The following is an 18,187-nucleotide window of genomic DNA, read 5'->3' as shown; positions in this document are numbered from 1 at the left end:
ACGATCAATTTGGGCCCTCCATTCCCCATCTGTCTGACTTCCTGAGTGTTCCATTCTAATGATCGAATTTCGAATTCATCATGGTCGGACACTAGCTTTGATTGGATCCTGGCCCACGTTTTCCGCTCGGGGAGCCCACCCCGGTCACCTTTCAGCCCTTTTTCGACTCTTTCGACCTTAGACTGCTTTGCTTCGCCTACGTACTCGTACGTACGAGTCCACCAGTACACTGCTTGCTCGAACTACTACTAATTCTCAGCTTTTTCCCGCACCCTCCGCCTCCAGCGGTGAATTTCTTCTTCTCTTTCCCCCTGCATTTGCACCTTCGCACGCACCTCTCAACTGCTGTCTGGGAGCCCTGCGTCTTCCTTTCCTCCCGACTCCCTCTGGACCTGCAGCGGCCTGCGATGTCTGCGTTCGGTTAGCGCATCTGAACTGCCCCCCATGGCCTCCAGCAGCCATGACCGCGGCACTGACGACGAACATCTCTCCTCCCAGCACTCAATTCCCTTGCAGGACCTTTCTGGACCATTCGACTCTGATCTCGAGCCGAGGACTACCGCAGGTGGAGTTGCGAGCAGACTGAGCCGGTCATTGACTGGCAGAGGCCGAAGCGGGATCAATTACGAGCGCATCGCGCATGACTCTCCGATCGACAGGGTGGCCGTCGTGCCCCCGCATCACCACGATGAGGACGAAGGCGCTACGATCGATGACCCGGGCGCATTCGCCCAAGCAATCTCCTCGGTCGGACTCAGCTTCGACCCCTCCCACCGTGCCTCTATCACGCCAGAACCTACCCGCGATGGCTCCAGTATAGACCTTGACACCGTTCCCCTAGACGGGGCTGAGAATTATCTCTCCCACACCGATACCTACACCGATACGACCCCGTTGACGAATATCCGAAACGTACAGCCCATGGGTGGCGCCTCCAGCTCCGAAGACATTCTGCACCACAATGACGGATACGGTGCGCCCACGGCCCAGTTCGCTGCTACGGGCAATCCGGATGCACGGTTAGGCGACGACCTGGAGGGCGGCTTTCAGGGCAGACGGCGCGGGTTGAGCAGCCCCGGCGAAAGGTCGCGCTCGCTTTCTCCCTCCGCCCCCGGGTCAGCTTTGCAGCGAGCCAGCTCGATGATGAAGTCGATGTCTCAGCGAATTGTCAATCTTAGTAACGAGTCGGAGGTCGTAGAACAGTCTATATTGAGGGAGGAGTCGCACAAGAATGCGCGGATGGAGGAACCGCCGGCCCTGCCGTCTTTACCAGACTATGCGCACGATACACCGTCTCCCCTCACGCCTCGCAGCCCGGCGGCTCATCATCACGAAAAGCTACCTTCGAATAGCAAGGCATGGCGCGAGGTCAGCAACCCGCTGAGGGGCAAGTCCCTGGGATTACTGGGTCCGAACAATGCTCTCCGAATGTGGCTGTGCGACATCTTGGTTCACCCTTTCACTGAGCCTTTTATTCTGCTGGTGATCTTCATCCAGACAATCCTACTGACAGTCGAGTCATCTCGTTCCGTTTGGAGTCATCCTCGCGATGTGAATTGGGGCAATGCCCCCACGGATTATGTTTATCTAGCGATCTTCATCATTTATACCCTCGAGGTCGGCGCGAGAATTCTGGTGTCCGGCTTAATCATCAACCCTGCTGAGTACAGTACAATTGACCGATCATTGGGCTTCAGGAAAGCCGTGATTGAAAAGGGGAAAAACCTCATCATCCCACAACGTCAGTTCTCAGTGAGGAAGTCATCCGTCGCTCCGGAGCAGCCGCAGGCTTCGATTATACGTACGTTCACGGGAGGGTTAAATCAGTTGGAAAATCAACATCAACTGGAGCACCAACTAGCCGATGATCCGTTGCAGAAAAGTCGCGTGAGACTGGCTCATCGTGCCTTTCTCCGCCACTCGTTCAACCGTCTCGACTTCGTCGCGTTGATTGCTTATTGGGTTTCTTTCTTCCTCTCGGTTTATGGGGTCGAGACTCGCCAGCAGCTGTATGTCTTTAGCATGCTCAGCTGTCTCCGAATCCTTCGTCTTCTGGCTTTGACGAACGGTACTTCTGTAAGCCTGGCACTCATATCTGTACAGCCGACATCTAGCTAACTCAATTTAGATCATCCTGCGAAGCTTAAAGAAGGCCGCGCCACTGCTCGTGCACGTTGCATTTCTCATAGGCTTCTTCTGGCTCCTGTTTGCCATTGTGGGCATCCAGAGCTTCAAGTCCAGCTTGCGGAGAACTTGTGTTTGGATCGGGGTGAATGGCCAAGACAACTATACGCAGGATGAACAATTCTGCGGTGGCTACCTCAACAACGGCCATAATATGCCATGGCTAAGCGCTGACGGGATTCCCACCACTTCCAGCCCGAAGGGTTACATCTGTCCTCAAGGGTCTTTATGCATTGAAGGTGACAACCCCTACAATGGGACCATGAGCTTTGACAACATCCTCAACTCGCTGGAGCTTGTGTTTGTAATCATGACGTCGAACACATTTACGGATATTCTCTATTATACCACCGACAGTGACTACCTGGCCGCCTCTCTTTTCTTCGTGTGTGGGTTGATCATTCTGAGTTTGTGGATGGTCAACTTGTTGGTTGCGGTCATTACGCACTCCTTCCAAGTCATCCGCGAAGAAAGCAAGCGCAGTGCATTCGCCGTGCAGAAGATAGACTCGACCGGCAAGGAGGACCCGTCCGCCCGCAAGATAAGTACTATCAAACGCATCTACGACAAGACAGAATGGTTCTGGGTCTGTATCATCATCTTTGACTTGGTCGTGCAAGCCCAAAGAAGTGCTTCTATGGGCGCTGGCCGCCAGGCTCTTATTGACAACACAGAGATTATTGTGACTATCGTATTCCTGATTGAGATTCTCTTGCGCTTCGCCTCGGACTGGCGCAACTTTCATACCAAAGCCCGCAACTGGGTTGACCTGGGTTTGGTGATTGTTACTTGTGTCATCCAAATCCCTGTCATCAGGAACACCCGTGTTTATGATGTTCTCACGATGTTCCAAATTCTACGCGTGTACAGAGTAGTCCTCGCGTTCACAGTGACCAGGAACCTTATCATGGTAGTCTTCCGCAATGCTACTGGATTGCTGAATCTTATCGTCTTCGTCTTCCTGATCACCTTCCTTGCATCCATCTTCGCAACAGAGCTCTTTCGTGGCCAAATACCTGAGGAAGATGATGGCGGAGACTTCATCTACATCACTTTTTCTGACATTTACAACTCATTCCTGGGGATGTATCAGATCCTGTCTAGCGAGAATTGGACAGACATCCTGTACAACGCCACGGCATACACGGAAGCCTACAAGACTTCGTGGATTTCGGCCACTTTCTTGATTATGTGGTTCATTGTCTCCTGTTTCATCGTTCTGAACATGTTCATTGCTGTGATTCAGGAAAGCTTTGATGTGTCAGAGGATGAAAAGCGGCTCCAGCAAGTCAGGTCATTCTTGGAGCAGAAGCAAGTCAACATGTCTTCGCAGGGAAACCTGTCCCTGTCGAAGATCCTGATGATGGGCCGGAACTCCGAGCGCTACAAGGATCCTCTTGACCACGGGCCAGCGGCGCTGGAGATGCTACTGAAGGATGCTGTTGTGCAGGAATTCCTCGACGAGCAGGAGCCGACAGAGTCCGAACGAAGGGAAAGCGTGCCATTGGAAACGACGACTACAGCGGAGACGTCGCAGCCTGGTATCTTCTCGCGCACCTGGAACAAATTCGCGACATCGGTCATGCGCCGAGAGCCCAATCCATTCTACTCCAAGCTGAAATTCTCGCGAGCATACGATGAATTGGATCCGAGGACAATGGCTCGGGAGGTCGTATCGGCCGCCGAGCAGAGAAAACGGGCTCAACGTGAGTATCTAATGCGCCACCCGAATTACAACAAGTCATTGTTCATATTTGCGCCGGATAACGCAGTCCGGAAGTTCTGCCAGCGTATGGTCGGACCCGGACGCGGAACCCAGCGAGTGGAGGGGGTCGATCCATACAAGCCGGTCTGGTTTACCTTCTCCGCTTTCATCTATGCCGCCATTGTCGCCATGGTTCTGCTGGCCTGCATTACTACTCCGATTTACCAGAGCACTCACTTCCAAAATAACCGAGACTGGTTCACTTACACGGATATGGGCTTTGCAATCTTGTTCACGATCGAGGCCCTCATCAAAGTCATTGCTGATGGATTCTTCTGGACGCCTAATGCGTACTTCCGCAGCTCATGGGGCTTTCTTGACGGCATCGTTTTGATCACTCTTTGGATCAGTGTTGGAGGTTCATTGTATCAGGACTGGGGTCTGACCCGGGCGATCGGGGCTTTCAAAGCACTTAGAGCTCTACGACTGCTGAACGTTAGTGATAGTGCCAAGGGTACTTTCCATTCGGTCATCATCGTTGGAGGATGGAAGGTCATTGCTGTAGGTTCAACTGCCGACGAGGATGGTTGCAAATGCTAACGTTGTTATAGGCTGCTGCGGTCTCGATGAGTTTTTTGATCCCCTTCGCTATTTATGGGGTCACGCTTTTCGCTGGGCGAATGGTCCAGTGCAATGATGGCGATGTAGCAGGTAGCTTGGACGCTTGCATTGGCGAGTATATGAGCTCTCCTTCCAACTGGGATGTGCTTGCGCCTCGAGCCGCTGCCAACCCCTACTACGACTTTGATAATTTCGGAGACTCCCTCTTCATTCTGTTCCAGATCGTCTCCCAAGAAGGGTGGATTGATGTGCAGCAGAGTGCAATGAGCATCGTTGGGGTCGGACAGCAGCCTCAGGACTACATTGCGCCGGAGAACGGGCTGTTCTTCATCGTGTTCAACTTGCTCGGTGCCGTCTTTGTCTTGACCTTGTTTGTGTCTGTTTTCATGCGCAATTACACGGAACAGACAGGGGTAGCCTATCTCACCGCGGAACAGCGTTCGTGGCTGGAGTTGCGGAAGCTGCTGAGGCAGATCAACCCTTCCAAGCGGTCCTTCGACAACAAGACCAAACAGTGGAAGATGTGGTGCTACCGCGTGGCTGTCAAAAAACACGGCCGATGGGCAAAGTTTGTAACTTGCATTCTTACGCTTCATCTTCTACTTTTGGTCTTGGAGTTCTACCCGGAGGCCCATCTGTGGAACACGATCCGACAGATCTTGTTCTTTGCGTTCAACATCGTTTACATCGCTAATGTAGCGATCCGAATCCTTGGCCTTGGCTGGCACCGATTCAGCAGAAGTTCCTGGGACCTTTACTCGTTGATCTCGGTACCTGGAACACTGATCACGACGATTCTTACCTTTGCGAACTCAGGCCATGTCGTCTCGGAGCTGAACAAACTCTTCCTTGTGTCGATTACACTGCTGATCATCCCCCGGAATAATCAGCTCGACCAACTGTTCAAGACGGCTGCCGCCAGTTTCACGGCGATTGGAAATCTGCTAGCCACCTGGTTTGTGCTGTTCCTGGTCTTCGCGATCGCAATGAACCAGGCGTTTGGCCTGACCAAATTCGGCTCTCAAGAAAGCGACAATATCAATTTCCGCGACATCCCACGCGCGCTGATTCTACTTTTTCGGATGAGCGCCGGTGAGGGATGGAACGAGGTCATGGAAGACTTCGCGACCATGGAACCGCCCTACTGCACGTACAGCAGCAACTACTTCGACGATGACTGTGGCAGCGCCCCGTGGGCTCGCTCGCTCTTCATTGCGTGGAACATCATCAGCATGTATCTCTTTGTTTCATTGTTCACGTCCCTGATCTTCGAGAGTTTCTCGTACGTGTATCAGAAGAGCAGCGGGCTCTACGCCATCAGCCGCGAAGATGTCCGTCGCTTCAAGCACGCATGGGCTACGTACGATCCGGATGGAACGGGATACATCACCAAGGAACAGTTCCCGCGACTGCTGGGAGAGCTGTCCGGTATGTTCTCCATGCGGATCTACGACGGCGAATTCACGATCCCGCAGATTCTGGAAGAATGTCGGGTTGACAGGCGCGACTCGCTTCTTGCGCATCGGAGAGTGGTCGAAGGGCTTGATCTGGACAAGATGTCTCGCATCCTGCGGCGCATCCCGGTTGAGAATATCCGCAAGCGACGACAGCAGCTCAACTCATTCTACGAGGAGGTGTTGGTGTCTGCGGACCCGGTGCGCGGGATCTCGTTCCACTCGTGTCTCATGATCCTGGCGCACTATAACGTGATCAGTGATAGCAAAAGTCTCCGGCTCGAGGAGTTCCTGCGCCGCCGGGCCCGCCTGCAACGGGTGCAGGAGACCATCCGACGGCAGACGGTCATCGGGTTTTTCGACACGCTGTACTGGTCGCGGCAGTTCCGCCGCAAGGTGGAGCACAAGAAGTCGGCCCGGATGAGCGCGGTGCCACAGTTCTCGGTGCCGGAGATTTTCGTGGACGACGGATCGCAAGACGAGCCCACGGCCCTCACCCACGTGGCTCCTGGTCCTGCCGACCCCTTCGGTGGTAGTGGTAGTGGTGAGGAGCCCCTGCAGCCGATGCTGTCCCCGACCTCGCCCACGCGACGCGACGGCGGGGGACCGTCCCGACTGGGCGGTCTGCCTCCGATCGATACCAGCATGGGCGGGCGCATCTCGGCGGCGAACTCGCCGACCGAGTGGTCGAGCATCAGTCCGTCGCTGTCGCCGCGGCGGGAGCGGGCCAACACGACCTCGTCGTATGGCAGCGGGCCGGACGTGCTGGAGGAGATCCAGAGCGCGACGTCGGAGCGGCCGCCCAACGTCAACGACGTGATGCAGTCGCTGGGCGACTCGGCGTGGGGCGAGAGTATCCGGCGGAGTTTTACGCAGCGCCGACGGTCCGGCGAGTAAATATGTGATTTGAGGTTGTGCCGATGTGGAGTAGGGCTTTCTGGTGTCTTTCTATTTTCTGTTTAGCGTTCTACCGTTCCTGTTTGTTAGCTCTGCATCTAGACATTCTGTATTTCAGGAGGCATGCTAGAGAGGTTCCATGTACATTAAGGGGGGGAAGGAGCCAGGATCATGATAAGTGACGATGATGTTGATGATGTGATTTTTTATCTTGAGGAGTGAGCTGGGCGATGTGGAAAGAAAGATACACAGTTGATACAGTCAGTGTATTCAGTGTTAACTTAGTGTACTGTACAGCAAGACTCGATTCTGAATTCCTTTGTGGGCTTGTAGAAATTACATCCCCTCTAGTAATCCAGACCCCGAAGAACAAAAACCGAACCTGAAAGCACGGAAGAGAAGTGTATAGAGCATAGTGGAGTGATCCAGTCAGTCGGGTGCTGTGTTGTGTTGTGTTGTGTTGTGTTGTTGGGTGGGCTGCCTGCCTTGGTATAGATCCATCACGTGGATAAATCGAACGTAATGCGATGCAAATGCATGACCTATCACTTTTCATCATTGGGAGAAACTACGGAATTCATAAACACCAAGAGAGGAAAAAAAGAAAGAAAAAGAACTGGTTACATCATGATTGTCATTGCTCGGATCGCTAATTAGTTGATTTTTGTGGGGGGGGGGGGGGAACGTGAGTAAGTTTTTGCCTGGCACTGGCAGATTGAATCGCTTCCTTCTTTGACAAGGGAGAAAGAGAACCTGAAGAAGCAGGGCGAGCAGGGTGAATTCTGGTAATTAGCTGGAATGACAGGGCGTGATCTCTGGTTTGGGTGGGTCTATTCTGGGCCTTTTTGCCCCGGATCGGGCAATTGGATTGTACTGCCCGTATAGTAAGTATACTTAACTTCTACTCCGTACTCCCCCAAATTACTGAGACGGAGTCCGAAGGAGGAAGAAAGGGTGCTCTCCATGCTCGGGACGAGAATTTTTTTTGAAACCGTCATCATCAATTGCATACCCCGTAATATACAGGGACCAGCAAGATGGAAGAATGTTGGTGTTGCTGCAGTCGGAAAGAAGTTAAGATTCGGCTGGAGCGGAAACGGGGCGGGAAGTGGGAGTTGAAGTGTGTCTGTTTGCGGTTAGACCTTGACGGGCAGGGCTTTTATACTAGTGGGGGATTACTACGTATATTATGATGGATGGATCAGCCCCTGCTCTGCTCTTGGATGTCATCATCACCTGGAGTCAACTTCTTTTTTTTACAACTACTGTCTGTGTGTCCTCGTATTGGGATGAGGGTTTTTTCTTTTGGTCCTTGAGGGGTCGTTCCACTTGACTGAGTCGGACTTATAACTACGCTACCTTACCTTACCTGGTGTGAGTGAGTACACGAATACACCGGAGATTGAAGTTGATCTATCACCCTCGATTCATCACACGGGATCCATCAGACTGAGACTAAGTCTGAGTCTACTTGTGTTACGGAGGGAGTACTTGCCCACTCTTTTTCCATCATCATCATCTTTACTAGTTACCTACTGCCACTACTACCTGCTGCCATCTACACCTACTCTCCATACTTCTACCACCTACCACCTTACTATAATTCAATATAATTCAATCAATACCACTCATCCCATATATCCTCACTCACCTCGACCACGACCACAACCACAACCATGTCCGCCCACAACGAACCCCAACATACACAAACACCTACCCCCAGCCTCCACCTCCACACCACCTTCGCTCTCCCTCCACCATTCTCCTCGCAAAACCACCACTACAGCCACAGCCACACCCACACCCAGAAACCCGCTCCCAAAAGAACCACCACCACCACCCTCCTCACCCCCTCCACCTCGCCCACCATCTCCCCGCTCAGCTCCACAACCACCAGTCCAACCTCCTCGCCCATCTCCAACCCGGAATCCATCTCCTCCACCTCCTCCGCCTCGCTATATTCGACGGCCTCCCCGCCGCCATTCGCCTTCCACCGCTTACACTTCCCTTCCTCGGGGGCCACCACCACCACCAGCACCAAGCCGCAACACAAATACAACCCCCACCCACCCACCAAACAACGAGATCTCACCACCCCACCCCTCAGTCCACATTTAGTCCCCTTCACCCCGGCGCTGAGGACACCTACCACGCAGTCGCAGACGCAGACGCAGTCACAGCACCAGCACCAGCACCAGCAGGAGCAGGACCAGGACCGAGTCCTCCCACCCCTCTCCCTCCTCTCCCTCTCCCCCTCACTCTCCCGATCGTCATCGCCCTCGCCCTCGCCCTCGCCTTCCCTAACACTGGGACCGGGACTGGGACTGGGACTGAATCCGCAGCCTCACACTCCTCGACCACTACAGCTGCAGTCGCAGCACCACCACCAACTCAGACCCAGAAACCTCTCGAAAATCGAGAAGGAGGTGCTTGAGGAACAAGGCCGCGCGGCGGGGGATGCGGTGGAGCGGGTGGGGTTGGGGATGTTGGAGCCCAGACCGTCGTTGCCTTGGACTGCTGCGGCGGGGGGGATAGGAGGGATGGGGATGGGGATGGGGATAGGGATGATCGGCAGCGGCAGCGGCAGCGGCAGGGGGGGTCTGGGAGGGGTAGTGGCGGCGTTTGAGGGGATCGAGGAGGTTTTGGCGGGGTGAACTTGCTTCCTTCTTTCGCAAACTCTTTCTTGGGGGTCTGGGGGTTTGGGGACAGACTCCTACCGATGGATCAATACCGCCAAAGGGATTGAGGGTTAAGGGTTGGGTTGTTTCGTTTGACAACTAAATGCGGCTTGTGTGAGTCGATGCAACAGGTGCTCGTGGTATGTGGAGGCGCTTTTTTTGGTCTGTTTGACACTTGGATAGCGAGTAGTACCGTGGGCGGTTTGTGCATGGGAATTACCTGATTTTTTATTCCGTGGGTTGGAACTTGTTGATTTGGGTATACGGGCGTTGAAAGGGCAAGGGTCAGGCGGCAGTGGAGTTCGGTGTTTCCTGGCTATGGCTATGGCGGATGCTTTGTGATTTTTGTCGACTGTGTAAGTGTGCGGCTTTTGTTCTACTTAACTTTACTTTACTTTCTGCCAGGATGGGTACTGGGATATATACCTACCTACCTACTTACAGCTACCTAATTTACATACTTTGGATATGAGGATTGATTCCTTTGGATGGCTGGATTAACACATTGTAACTACCCTTTAGAGACTAGCGTGGGAGAGCTGGCATCTAACGCGGGGAGTTAACTTGTATCTGAGAAAGGGGTATGATGATCGATTCGTTTGGTAAACTGCCGACCTCAGACCTCAAAAGATCCATCTTCAAATCGTAACTAACAAGAAAAGAATCACTGCATGTGCATAGGTAGAACGTAAAGACAAGACGGTGAAGACCCTCGGGCTGCATGCAGGCTTCAATCGTATTCGAAAAAAAAAAAGGCTGGAATGTACGTACAGGATTAGGGTATCGTGAGTCGAAGAAAATATGTGCAAAAGGGTCAAATGTGCAAGGTTGGGTGTATGCGTATGTGTGTCTTGAACTGGGGAAAGTATGAACGCCGCGCCATGGGAAGGTCTATGCAGACATGCGTGGACAAGGACAGTAGAGGTGGATATCCAGATCAAAGGGAATGGAACAAGATCGGTGTATCAAAAGACGTCCGGACATACAAGATGGTATGTATGAACGCTTTTCTGTCTTGAGCGCAGGCTGTACCTGTAATAGAAGGTCATTTTGCTCAAACGCCTCAGGGGGATACCACACTGACCCGTTAGAATGTTGCCAATGTACTAGGTGCACCGCAGCAGGTTCAGTTGCAGGGCATGCAAGCAGGCAGCAAAGAAGACAAGGTGAGTGACCAACAAGTTCGGGTGTGCTGTTCATCTCACCGCAACCCCCTTCTTCCTCTGATTCGGCCACAACTGGCCCCGACAGTTCGCCTCGCCGCAGAGACACCGCACCGCGCTGGGATCGATCTTGGCGCCCTTGACGAAGCCGCCGCCGCCGCCCTCGGACCCGGGGTTATAGTCGAAGGTCAATTCCGTGTACGGCGGGATCTCGCGCAAGGCAAAGAAGGCCAGATCGTACAGGTCTCGATCGGCGTGGTTGCGGGAGACAGGGATCATGCGGCAGTTCGGGTTGCACGAGTGGTTGATGAAGCGAGTCGGGCCGCCGAAGTTACGCCCGTCGATCACGTACTTGCAGCCGGACTCGGTGGCTTCGTCGTCGTCGTCGTTGGAGTCCTCCTCATAGTCTTCGTACTGGCCGTTCAAGAAATCGAGACTGAAGAGGTAGGATGCGCCGTGCGCTGTGTGAGCCGCTTCACGGAGGTCGGCGGCCGCGGTGGTGATCACTTCGCCTGTGTAGCAGTCGATGAATTGGCCGGCGCGGATACGGTCTGGTGAGCGGAGGCCTATTGAGACGAATTATGAATAAGAACATCACTCATACCATGAGGAGAACCGGCTGGGTTGGCCCAAAGCACAGCGGCACTTACCAAACCCACGGTCCCCGGTGTAGAAGATCTCCAACCGCACGGTACGTCCATTCTGGACCACGCGATTCCAACATCCCGCATTACACCCACACCGGTCACTGCACTCGTAGATCATGGCCTTGCGTGTCAGGAACTCCGGCTTCAGCACCATCATGTGCGGGTCGTCTAGGGCTCTCCGGTACGGCACGATGTTCGTGTTGCTCTCGTCCTCCTCCTTGGACAGGCACAGGCAGATCTCCGGATTGCACGCCCCGACGCAGGTGCAACCCGCGTTGAACTCCTCGGACACGGGGACCACGCCCTTGCGCAGCGGGTTGGTGTTGACGAACTCGAAGTTCATGATGAAGTCCGCCAGGCGGGACTCTGCGGCCGGATCGTAGGTGACCTCGGGTCCCCGGATGGCCCGCAGCTTGCGTTCCATCGTCTTGTGCGTCTGGTGCCGGACGTTGGGGGGTCGGGTCAGCAGCGGGCCCGGGGTGCCGAGGACCAGGGGCGTGTCGGCTCGCTTGACCTTCTTCGCCTTGGGGTAAGCGCCCTTGATGGCTTTCCTTTGGTAGGCGTCTGTCGGGTAGTAGGTCTGCGAGAGGGCTGTGGGGGGTTGGAGGGGAGGGGTTGGTCTGGATGCGTGGGATGATGAGGACGATGATGATGATGCACGGCCGTTGATGCTGCTGAATTCACGGAGTTCAGACTTCAACTGGCGAGATGACGGGGTAGGAATGAGGACATCTGGGATGGTGGAATGGGGGGTAGAAGCTGATGAAGAGTCCGGGGTTACTGAACGAAGGGCAGAAGGAGCAGTGGCTGGCCAGGCGCTGAAGCGTCGTGGACTCTGTCTGCGTTCAACGCCCTGGGCCTCTTGGCTTGAGATGCTTCGTCTTGAGCTTGGTCTGATCGGCTCAGGCTGGGAGGAGACACGCCGCCCTGGCTCATGATGGCTCGACCTGTCAAAGAATTTTGACACCGCTAGAGCAGACAATGCATCTTTTGTGTCAGACTTTCTTCTCTTCACCGGCACTGACTGTGAGACATTAAGTGCACGGTGAGCCAGGCTGCGTGAGAGTGAAGCTGCGCTTGTAGATAGTGTCTAGAGCCCAAGTCAGCTGCTGTTACCAGGGCATTCTGCCTTAACACAATAGTTCTTATTTAGGGGCTGTTCTTGAGATCTAAAAATATATAAAGATACAAACTTTAACAAGATATGCAGGATAAAGTAAAAAGGATAGAAAAGAAATAGGCATAAGAGAGTCCAGAAGGGATCTGTTGCTGTACAGCAAGGCAATATAGCAACATAGCAATATAGCAACGGGTATACTCAAGCCAGCGGGGAATCCTTGAGAGGCGATAACTCTCCAAAAACACAGATTTGAAAGTCCAAAGGACTCAAGCAAACTCACCTGATTGGACTCCTCCGACTCCGAGTCTATTGTCAGGTCGATGAACATAGCTGACATGGTAGCCACAGTCCAGACCAAGAGACCACTGATGTTGTAGTATCAAAAATGCAACATAACAGACAAGATGTAGGGAAAGCGGTGTTGAGGCGGTGTTGAAAGGGTGGCTTTCAGGGAAAGGGAGAGAGACAGGACTTGAAAAATGGTCTAGCCTGTTTGAGAAAAACTCTGCTGAGTCAGCTAATCAATATCAAGTGAATGATAATTATATAGAAAATCCAAAAAGTCGAAGAATCAAACACTCCTGATGAAGCGGGATCAGTATTTTTCTATTAAGTAATAAATTCAAAGTACAAATACATAGTCAAAACCCCAGAATGGCCAATATCGAATAGGAAGATGGTTGTGCTGATAGGACGCCCAGCAAGTATTCTAGATTGGCCAATCAGTGGCCTAGTTGAACTGCAAAAGTAACGAGCTGCTTCGACCCGCCGAACCGAGTCCGTTTGCACATGGATAAGTCAACCAGCATTGGTCTCGCACATATGCCAAGCACCAGACAAATAAACACATTTCGAATGTTTCAAGACAATCGCCAGGGGCTCTTGTACCCAGATAATGTGTTTGAAGTTAAATAAATGCTCTGTGTGCGGCAGGATCACAACGTGATCCTCCTCTATAGATCTTGTTATTTGTCGGCGCAGACATATCAGATTGTGACTAAGCAGCACACATCCTGGTCAAAATCTCAGGATATTCTTAAGCATTCTTAGAAGAAGCAGTGGCCTTAGCGATATTAGATTTATCCTTGATGACTCTTCGAGAGAATACAACATCTGTCAGGCTTAAAATTCTGGCATAATTGTCTGTTTTCTAGTGGCCTGGGTAGTTGTTAAAATAGTGGCAACATGTGGGACGTGCTAAGCCGCCAACTGGTCAACCTCACAGGCCTCGACACCCGGCTTAGCCTCTCTCGACAAAGACTCGGACTACAGCCTTATGCATGATTCCTTTCAATTGCTTGCCGTATTCCTTGTTGAACAGCCTTTTGCAAGCTTCAATAATATCATTAAGCGCATGATTCAAGCTGTGCTTCAAGCTGTGCTAGGTAGAAGCTGACTTCTTGAATCTTGATGCCAGGGAAAGTGTATATATAACTGCACCTCAGTTCGGCCTCACTTCAACCTCATTTAGCACCGTGATGTGAGCCGTTCGTGGGACACACTAGAAGCTCTCCATTGACCTAAGCATATCCAAACTTTGGAATGCTGCTACCCGTGTGTGTCTAATGGCCAACAGACTATTTGTTGTTTGAGCAGTTGTAACAAACATGCCTGTCAGTATTAGTTCACATGTCTGAAAGTTACTCCTACCTGCATGACCTATGTACAACAGTCCCAGACAACTGTATAGGTATCAAGTATTAAGGCAAAGAGAAAAGAGACGAAATATACAATAGTGGCCGATAGCAACACAAGAACAAGATCTCACCGCGTCCATGATCATCCTTGCTCAAGTCTAGTATACACCATGATAAAACATCCCCCCTAAAATAGATGAGCCAGCTCAAAGGTAATGCGAACCGAAAATTGACATAGGAAATGTTCCACAAAAGAAAAACGTCATGCTCATGCAAATGCTTCGTGGATCAAATCAACTTTGATCGGCATGCAAATGGGTTCATAACGTATCATGCAGATCAATATGCACTCAGAGTCGCAGGGCGTCCAAAATCTTCTTCGCCATCTCCCGGTATTGCCACATGCCACCTGCCACTTTCTTGAACTGGATCCCATGCAGCGAGAAAAGAGGTACCTTGACAATAAGGATTTCGAATCGGAGTATCAGATTCTCTCCTGTATCACTCTGGACTCGTGTCGTTGTCTCACCCATTACACGTTCTCCAACCACCCCCAGGTCGCGACTTGGCCGAGGACCGGCTTCATCGTCAGAGCCCTCAGGAGTGGTCACAAAGCTGTGGTCAGGTGGCGCTCGAGCCCGACGCTGGGAGCGCGGCGTCTGGCGAAACTCCTCTCTGCCCTCGTCGTGGCTCAACAACCCTCCAAAACTTATGCGCCGACGATGGCCCGAAATCTGACCCTGCCGGTCCGGGCTTGGTGGCCCAACATCCATCACTGTATCCAGGTCAATGCTCGGGGCATGACGACAACTAAAGCCTCCCTTGATCTCCGTGTGGTCGACACCAAGTTGTTTCAGAGCGCGAATGATGTCCGCTCGGATTACAGGCAAAGGTTTGCTGCTTGTGGTCGAAACACTGAAAAGGCCTTTGAGGTATACGGGCTTGGACAGGTCCTCCCCTTCATTGGCACTCTCCAAAGCAGTGCCTGCTCCAGTGATATCCGCATCCGTCTCTTCAGGCACATTTGCTTCTCGGGTAGCATCACGCCTAGCTCGACGGGCTTGAATGCTTTCGCGACGAGCATGCCCCAATGACATTGTCCGGGCGGTGTGGCCGCGACCTAGCTTTGTTTCTCTCGCAGCCGTCGGCTCTTTCTGTACATTGGCATAGTCTGATCCACTGCTAGGCGGGGGTTGGCCTGTCGCGTCAGGGTCGTTCCGCCGTGAACGACGAGGACGATAGTCGGCCGAGTTGACGCTGGCGGATCTTTCCAGGAACTTATTTGACCGCGAAGCCGGCTCCGCTGACCCTGGAGCCTTGAGGAAATCGTTTTGCGGGGGTTGATTCGACCCGGGTGGAACAGCTGTTGGAGATGGATCCGCGCGTCGGGTCCTCTTCACACTGAATCCTCTGGATAGGGGCGAAGCCAAGTCTGCGGGTGGCTGAACGTTGAGTGCCGGGGTGTGGGGACTGCCAAGTCTTCCACGTTCCGGGTCGCGGCTGCGCTCCTTTGTCCTGCGCGTGCTGAACCGTCTCAAAATACCCGCTGCCGTGCTTTCTTTCTTCGCTGGGGTTTCGGGCTGCGATAACGCAGGACCCGGGGAATGTCCGGTCTGCGGGCCCAGGTGAAGATTCTTGATACCATCCGCCAAGTCGTCATCACCATGCGTTCGTGCTCTGGGGCGCGACCTTCTTCCACTGTCCTTCTCTCCCGGAACGTGATACTGGTTGGTATGAGCGGCCTCCGGTGCTGGAAGATCTGGCATCTGAAGCATTGAATCCCCGGATGCGTGTGGAACTCCCAACGCTCCAGGATTCTTTTCGGCTCTTTCTCTGTCCAGCTTCTCCTTGACCAGATAGTAGACTGAAATCAGCGGGCTGTAGGCATTTATGGGGTCGTTGCCCAATTGAACGGCTTCCGCGGACGGTGCGGACAGCGTGTCCCTGCTGGCAGAGTTCCGTCGTTTGTAGAAATCGAACACCCCTCGCTTCTTCTCTGTATAGCTTGGAGCGGGTTGTTCGCGGGCACTGACTTTTACAGCATGTTGGTAATCCTCAGATTCAATGACCTTGGTGAGCTGCGCAGTAATGTAATCGGGCGGTCCGAAGTCGAAACCCGTCATCTTCTCAATGACTTCGGGGTCTAAAGGCAAGGTGATAGGTTCTCGGTACGGTAAATAGTTTTCAGGGGCGCCATTAAAGCCTTTGTTCATCCAAGGATGATTCATAATCTCAGTCAGACTTGCGCGTTGTTTGGGATCAGTGACCAGCATGCGCGAGATAATATGACGACACTCTGCGTGTTGGAGGTCAGTATCAAGGACACACGATAGACTGTGGATACTAACCTGCAGTGAGCCCTGGAGGGTACTCGAAAACGCCTTGTTTGATCTTGGCATGCAGCTTGGGCATGCTCTGATCGTCAAACGGAACTTTACCGCATACTAGAACATAGAGAACAATGCCAAAACTCCAAACATCCACCTCTGGGCCAGTGTACTGCCTTGCCTGCAGCAACTCGGGGGCAGCAAAGTAAAGACTTCCACAGAAGGTTTTGAGTTGGCTTCGTGGAGAGAAGAGATTACTGAGACCAAAATCAATGATCTTGATGTCTCCAGTCTTGCTGATAAGGATGTTCTCGATCTTCAAGTCGCGATGCACGATGCTGTTGCGATGGCAATAGTCCAATGCACTCGCGATTTGACGGGCAAATTTGCGTGCCTGCTTCTCTTTGAGTTTTCCATGGGAGATGATGTAGTCCAGCATCTGACCCCCATTGACGAGCTCAAACAGCATGTACCAATGGTAATTGGTCCTTACTACATCCCTCATACCACAAATATAAGGATGGTTGACGAGACTGACGATAGCTGCCTCACGCGCTGTTCGAATTTCCTTCGAGCGGTCTGCCCGTTCGGCCTCGCGCGAGCTGCGGTGCTCTTCGGTCGATTGCCGAGGTACAATCTTGACGGCCACCTGAACTGAAATGAGATCCTGCAACAGAGGGCAAGCAACGTTACGAGACTCACCTGTTCTCCTGTGTCCATGTTTTTTCCAACTTTTACTTTACCCATACTGCCGGCACCTAACGTCTTGCCCAAAGCCCACTGGCCCGTTGGCGTTGTGATCATTGTGCGACGCCTTGACTGGACGGGATTAGCCGGATGTAAGTGAGCGGCGGCAGCCTGGGGCTGTCCTGCGACGCCCTCTGGCATGATGGGGCCCGCAGTCGCCATATCGACACTGTCTCGTTGATGGCCTTGAACTGATAAATTTCTCCGGTGCTTGTTGGAGGAGGAATCGGGGCGGTAGGAAGTGGGAGGGCGCTCTTGTGAACGGTCCCGCGAAGATTCCCTTCGGGGAGTAACTGGGGGAGCTCCGCGAGAAGCCTCAAAATCCCGGCGGGCTATGGTGTCGAAAACCGCTTGGTTCGCAGGGGGCCGACGATCATAAGACTGTGACTTGGAATGGGAGTGGGAGTGGGAGTGACGAGACTGGGATTGGTAGTGATATTGCGACGAGGATGGTGGTGATTGATGTTGTGGTTGGGAGGCTGTCGCAGGTCGGACAGCAACACTTCGGGTACGGTGAGGGAGCTCGGATGAGGGAGGACGATAGGAGGGAGATCGGGCGGAAGTCGAGTGACTGCGGACGACCGAAGGCGACGCAGTTGATGGGGCAGTAGTGGACATCACGGTGGGCACTGGACTGGAGAAATTCCGAGCCAACCACAGGCCAAGCGTGTGCTTTTTTCAGCCCAAGACCGCCTTTAGTATGGAAATGCTAGGATTTGGGAGGGGAGTGGAGGAGAGGGGGATATTCAATAATAGCGACCGGTCGGGAGGAAGAAGGGTAGAGCAAGTGGGGGGGAGGAGAAAACGGGCGTAGTAGTTTGTGACGTTTTTGACTGACGGAGCGAGCGCTGGAAAGGATAAAAACAGCCAAAGTGACTTTTTAAAAAAAGATTGCTGATGGCTGCAGTTCCACCCATGTGAGTACTGTATGTACAAAGGCTCCCCAAGATGGAGTAGGGGGAGGGGAAGAAGGGAGGGGAGGTGGAGGAGAAAGGAAGGACAGACAA

At 52.9% G+C, this 18,187-nt stretch overlaps 4 protein-coding genes across 4 annotated transcripts; 2 read left to right on the top strand and 2 right to left on the bottom strand.

The window, feature by feature from the left end:
• Nucleotides 1-195: 195 nt before the first annotated feature.
• cch1 (calcium channel protein CCH1) lies at nt 196-6,946 on the top strand. The gene is made up of 4 exons (XM_025592080.1): nt 196-210; nt 286-2,076; nt 2,129-4,450; nt 4,501-6,946. Exons 2-4 carry the CDS (start codon nt 445-447, stop codon nt 6,859-6,861), a joined length of 6,315 nt encoding a protein of 2,104 aa, XP_025444738.1. The 5' UTR covers nt 196-210; nt 286-444; the 3' UTR covers nt 6,862-6,946.
• A 1,211-nt stretch (nt 6,947-8,157) lies between these two features.
• On the top strand, nt 8,158-9,515 carry BO95DRAFT_512482 (uncharacterized protein; the record flags this gene model as incomplete). Its single annotated transcript, XM_025591521.1, has 1 exon — nt 8,158-9,515. Exon 1 carries the CDS (start codon nt 8,538-8,540, stop codon nt 9,513-9,515), a length of 978 nt encoding a protein of 325 aa, XP_025444737.1. The 5' UTR covers nt 8,158-8,537.
• A 1,220-nt stretch (nt 9,516-10,735) lies between these two features.
• On the bottom strand, nt 10,736-12,806 carry clrD (histone-lysine N-methyltransferase Clr4; the record flags this gene model as incomplete). The annotated part of the gene is made up of 3 exons (XM_025588811.1): nt 10,736-11,268; nt 11,353-12,439; nt 12,750-12,806. The coding sequence occupies 3 exons, from the start codon at nt 12,804-12,806 to the stop codon at nt 10,736-10,738; spliced, it is 1,677 nt and encodes a 558-aa protein (XP_025444736.1).
• Nucleotides 12,807-14,456: 1,650 nt separating this feature from the next.
• Nucleotides 14,457-17,798, bottom strand: kin1 (putative serine/threonine protein kinase Kin1; the record flags this gene model as incomplete). Its single annotated transcript, XM_025588810.1, has 3 exons — nt 14,457-16,402; nt 16,455-17,082; nt 17,136-17,798. The coding sequence occupies 3 exons, from the start codon at nt 17,796-17,798 to the stop codon at nt 14,457-14,459; spliced, it is 3,237 nt and encodes a 1,078-aa protein (XP_025444735.1).
• Between the last annotated feature and the right edge of the window lie 389 nt (nt 17,799-18,187).

The sequence above is a fragment of the Aspergillus brunneoviolaceus genome (genome assembly GCF_003184695.1).
Source record: "Aspergillus brunneoviolaceus CBS 621.78 unplaced genomic scaffold BO95scaffold_16, whole genome shotgun sequence".
Lineage (NCBI taxonomy): Eukaryota > Fungi > Ascomycota > Eurotiomycetes > Eurotiales > Aspergillaceae > Aspergillus > Aspergillus brunneoviolaceus.
The sequence above is the reverse complement of the archived record's forward strand: the minus strand, read 5'-3'. Positions and strand labels throughout refer to the sequence as shown.

Coding starts and splice junctions, on each gene's coding strand:
- cch1 (XM_025592080.1), top strand. CDS start 445: ATGGCCTCCAGCAGCCATGACCGCGGCACTGACGACGAACATCTCTCC. Junction 2,077..2,128: donor CTTTGACGAACGGTACTTCT/GTAAGCCTGGCA, acceptor AACTCAATTTAG/ATCATCCTGCGAAGCTTAAA. Junction 4,451..4,500: donor GAGGATGGAAGGTCATTGCT/GTAGGTTCAACT, acceptor ACGTTGTTATAG/GCTGCTGCGGTCTCGATGAG.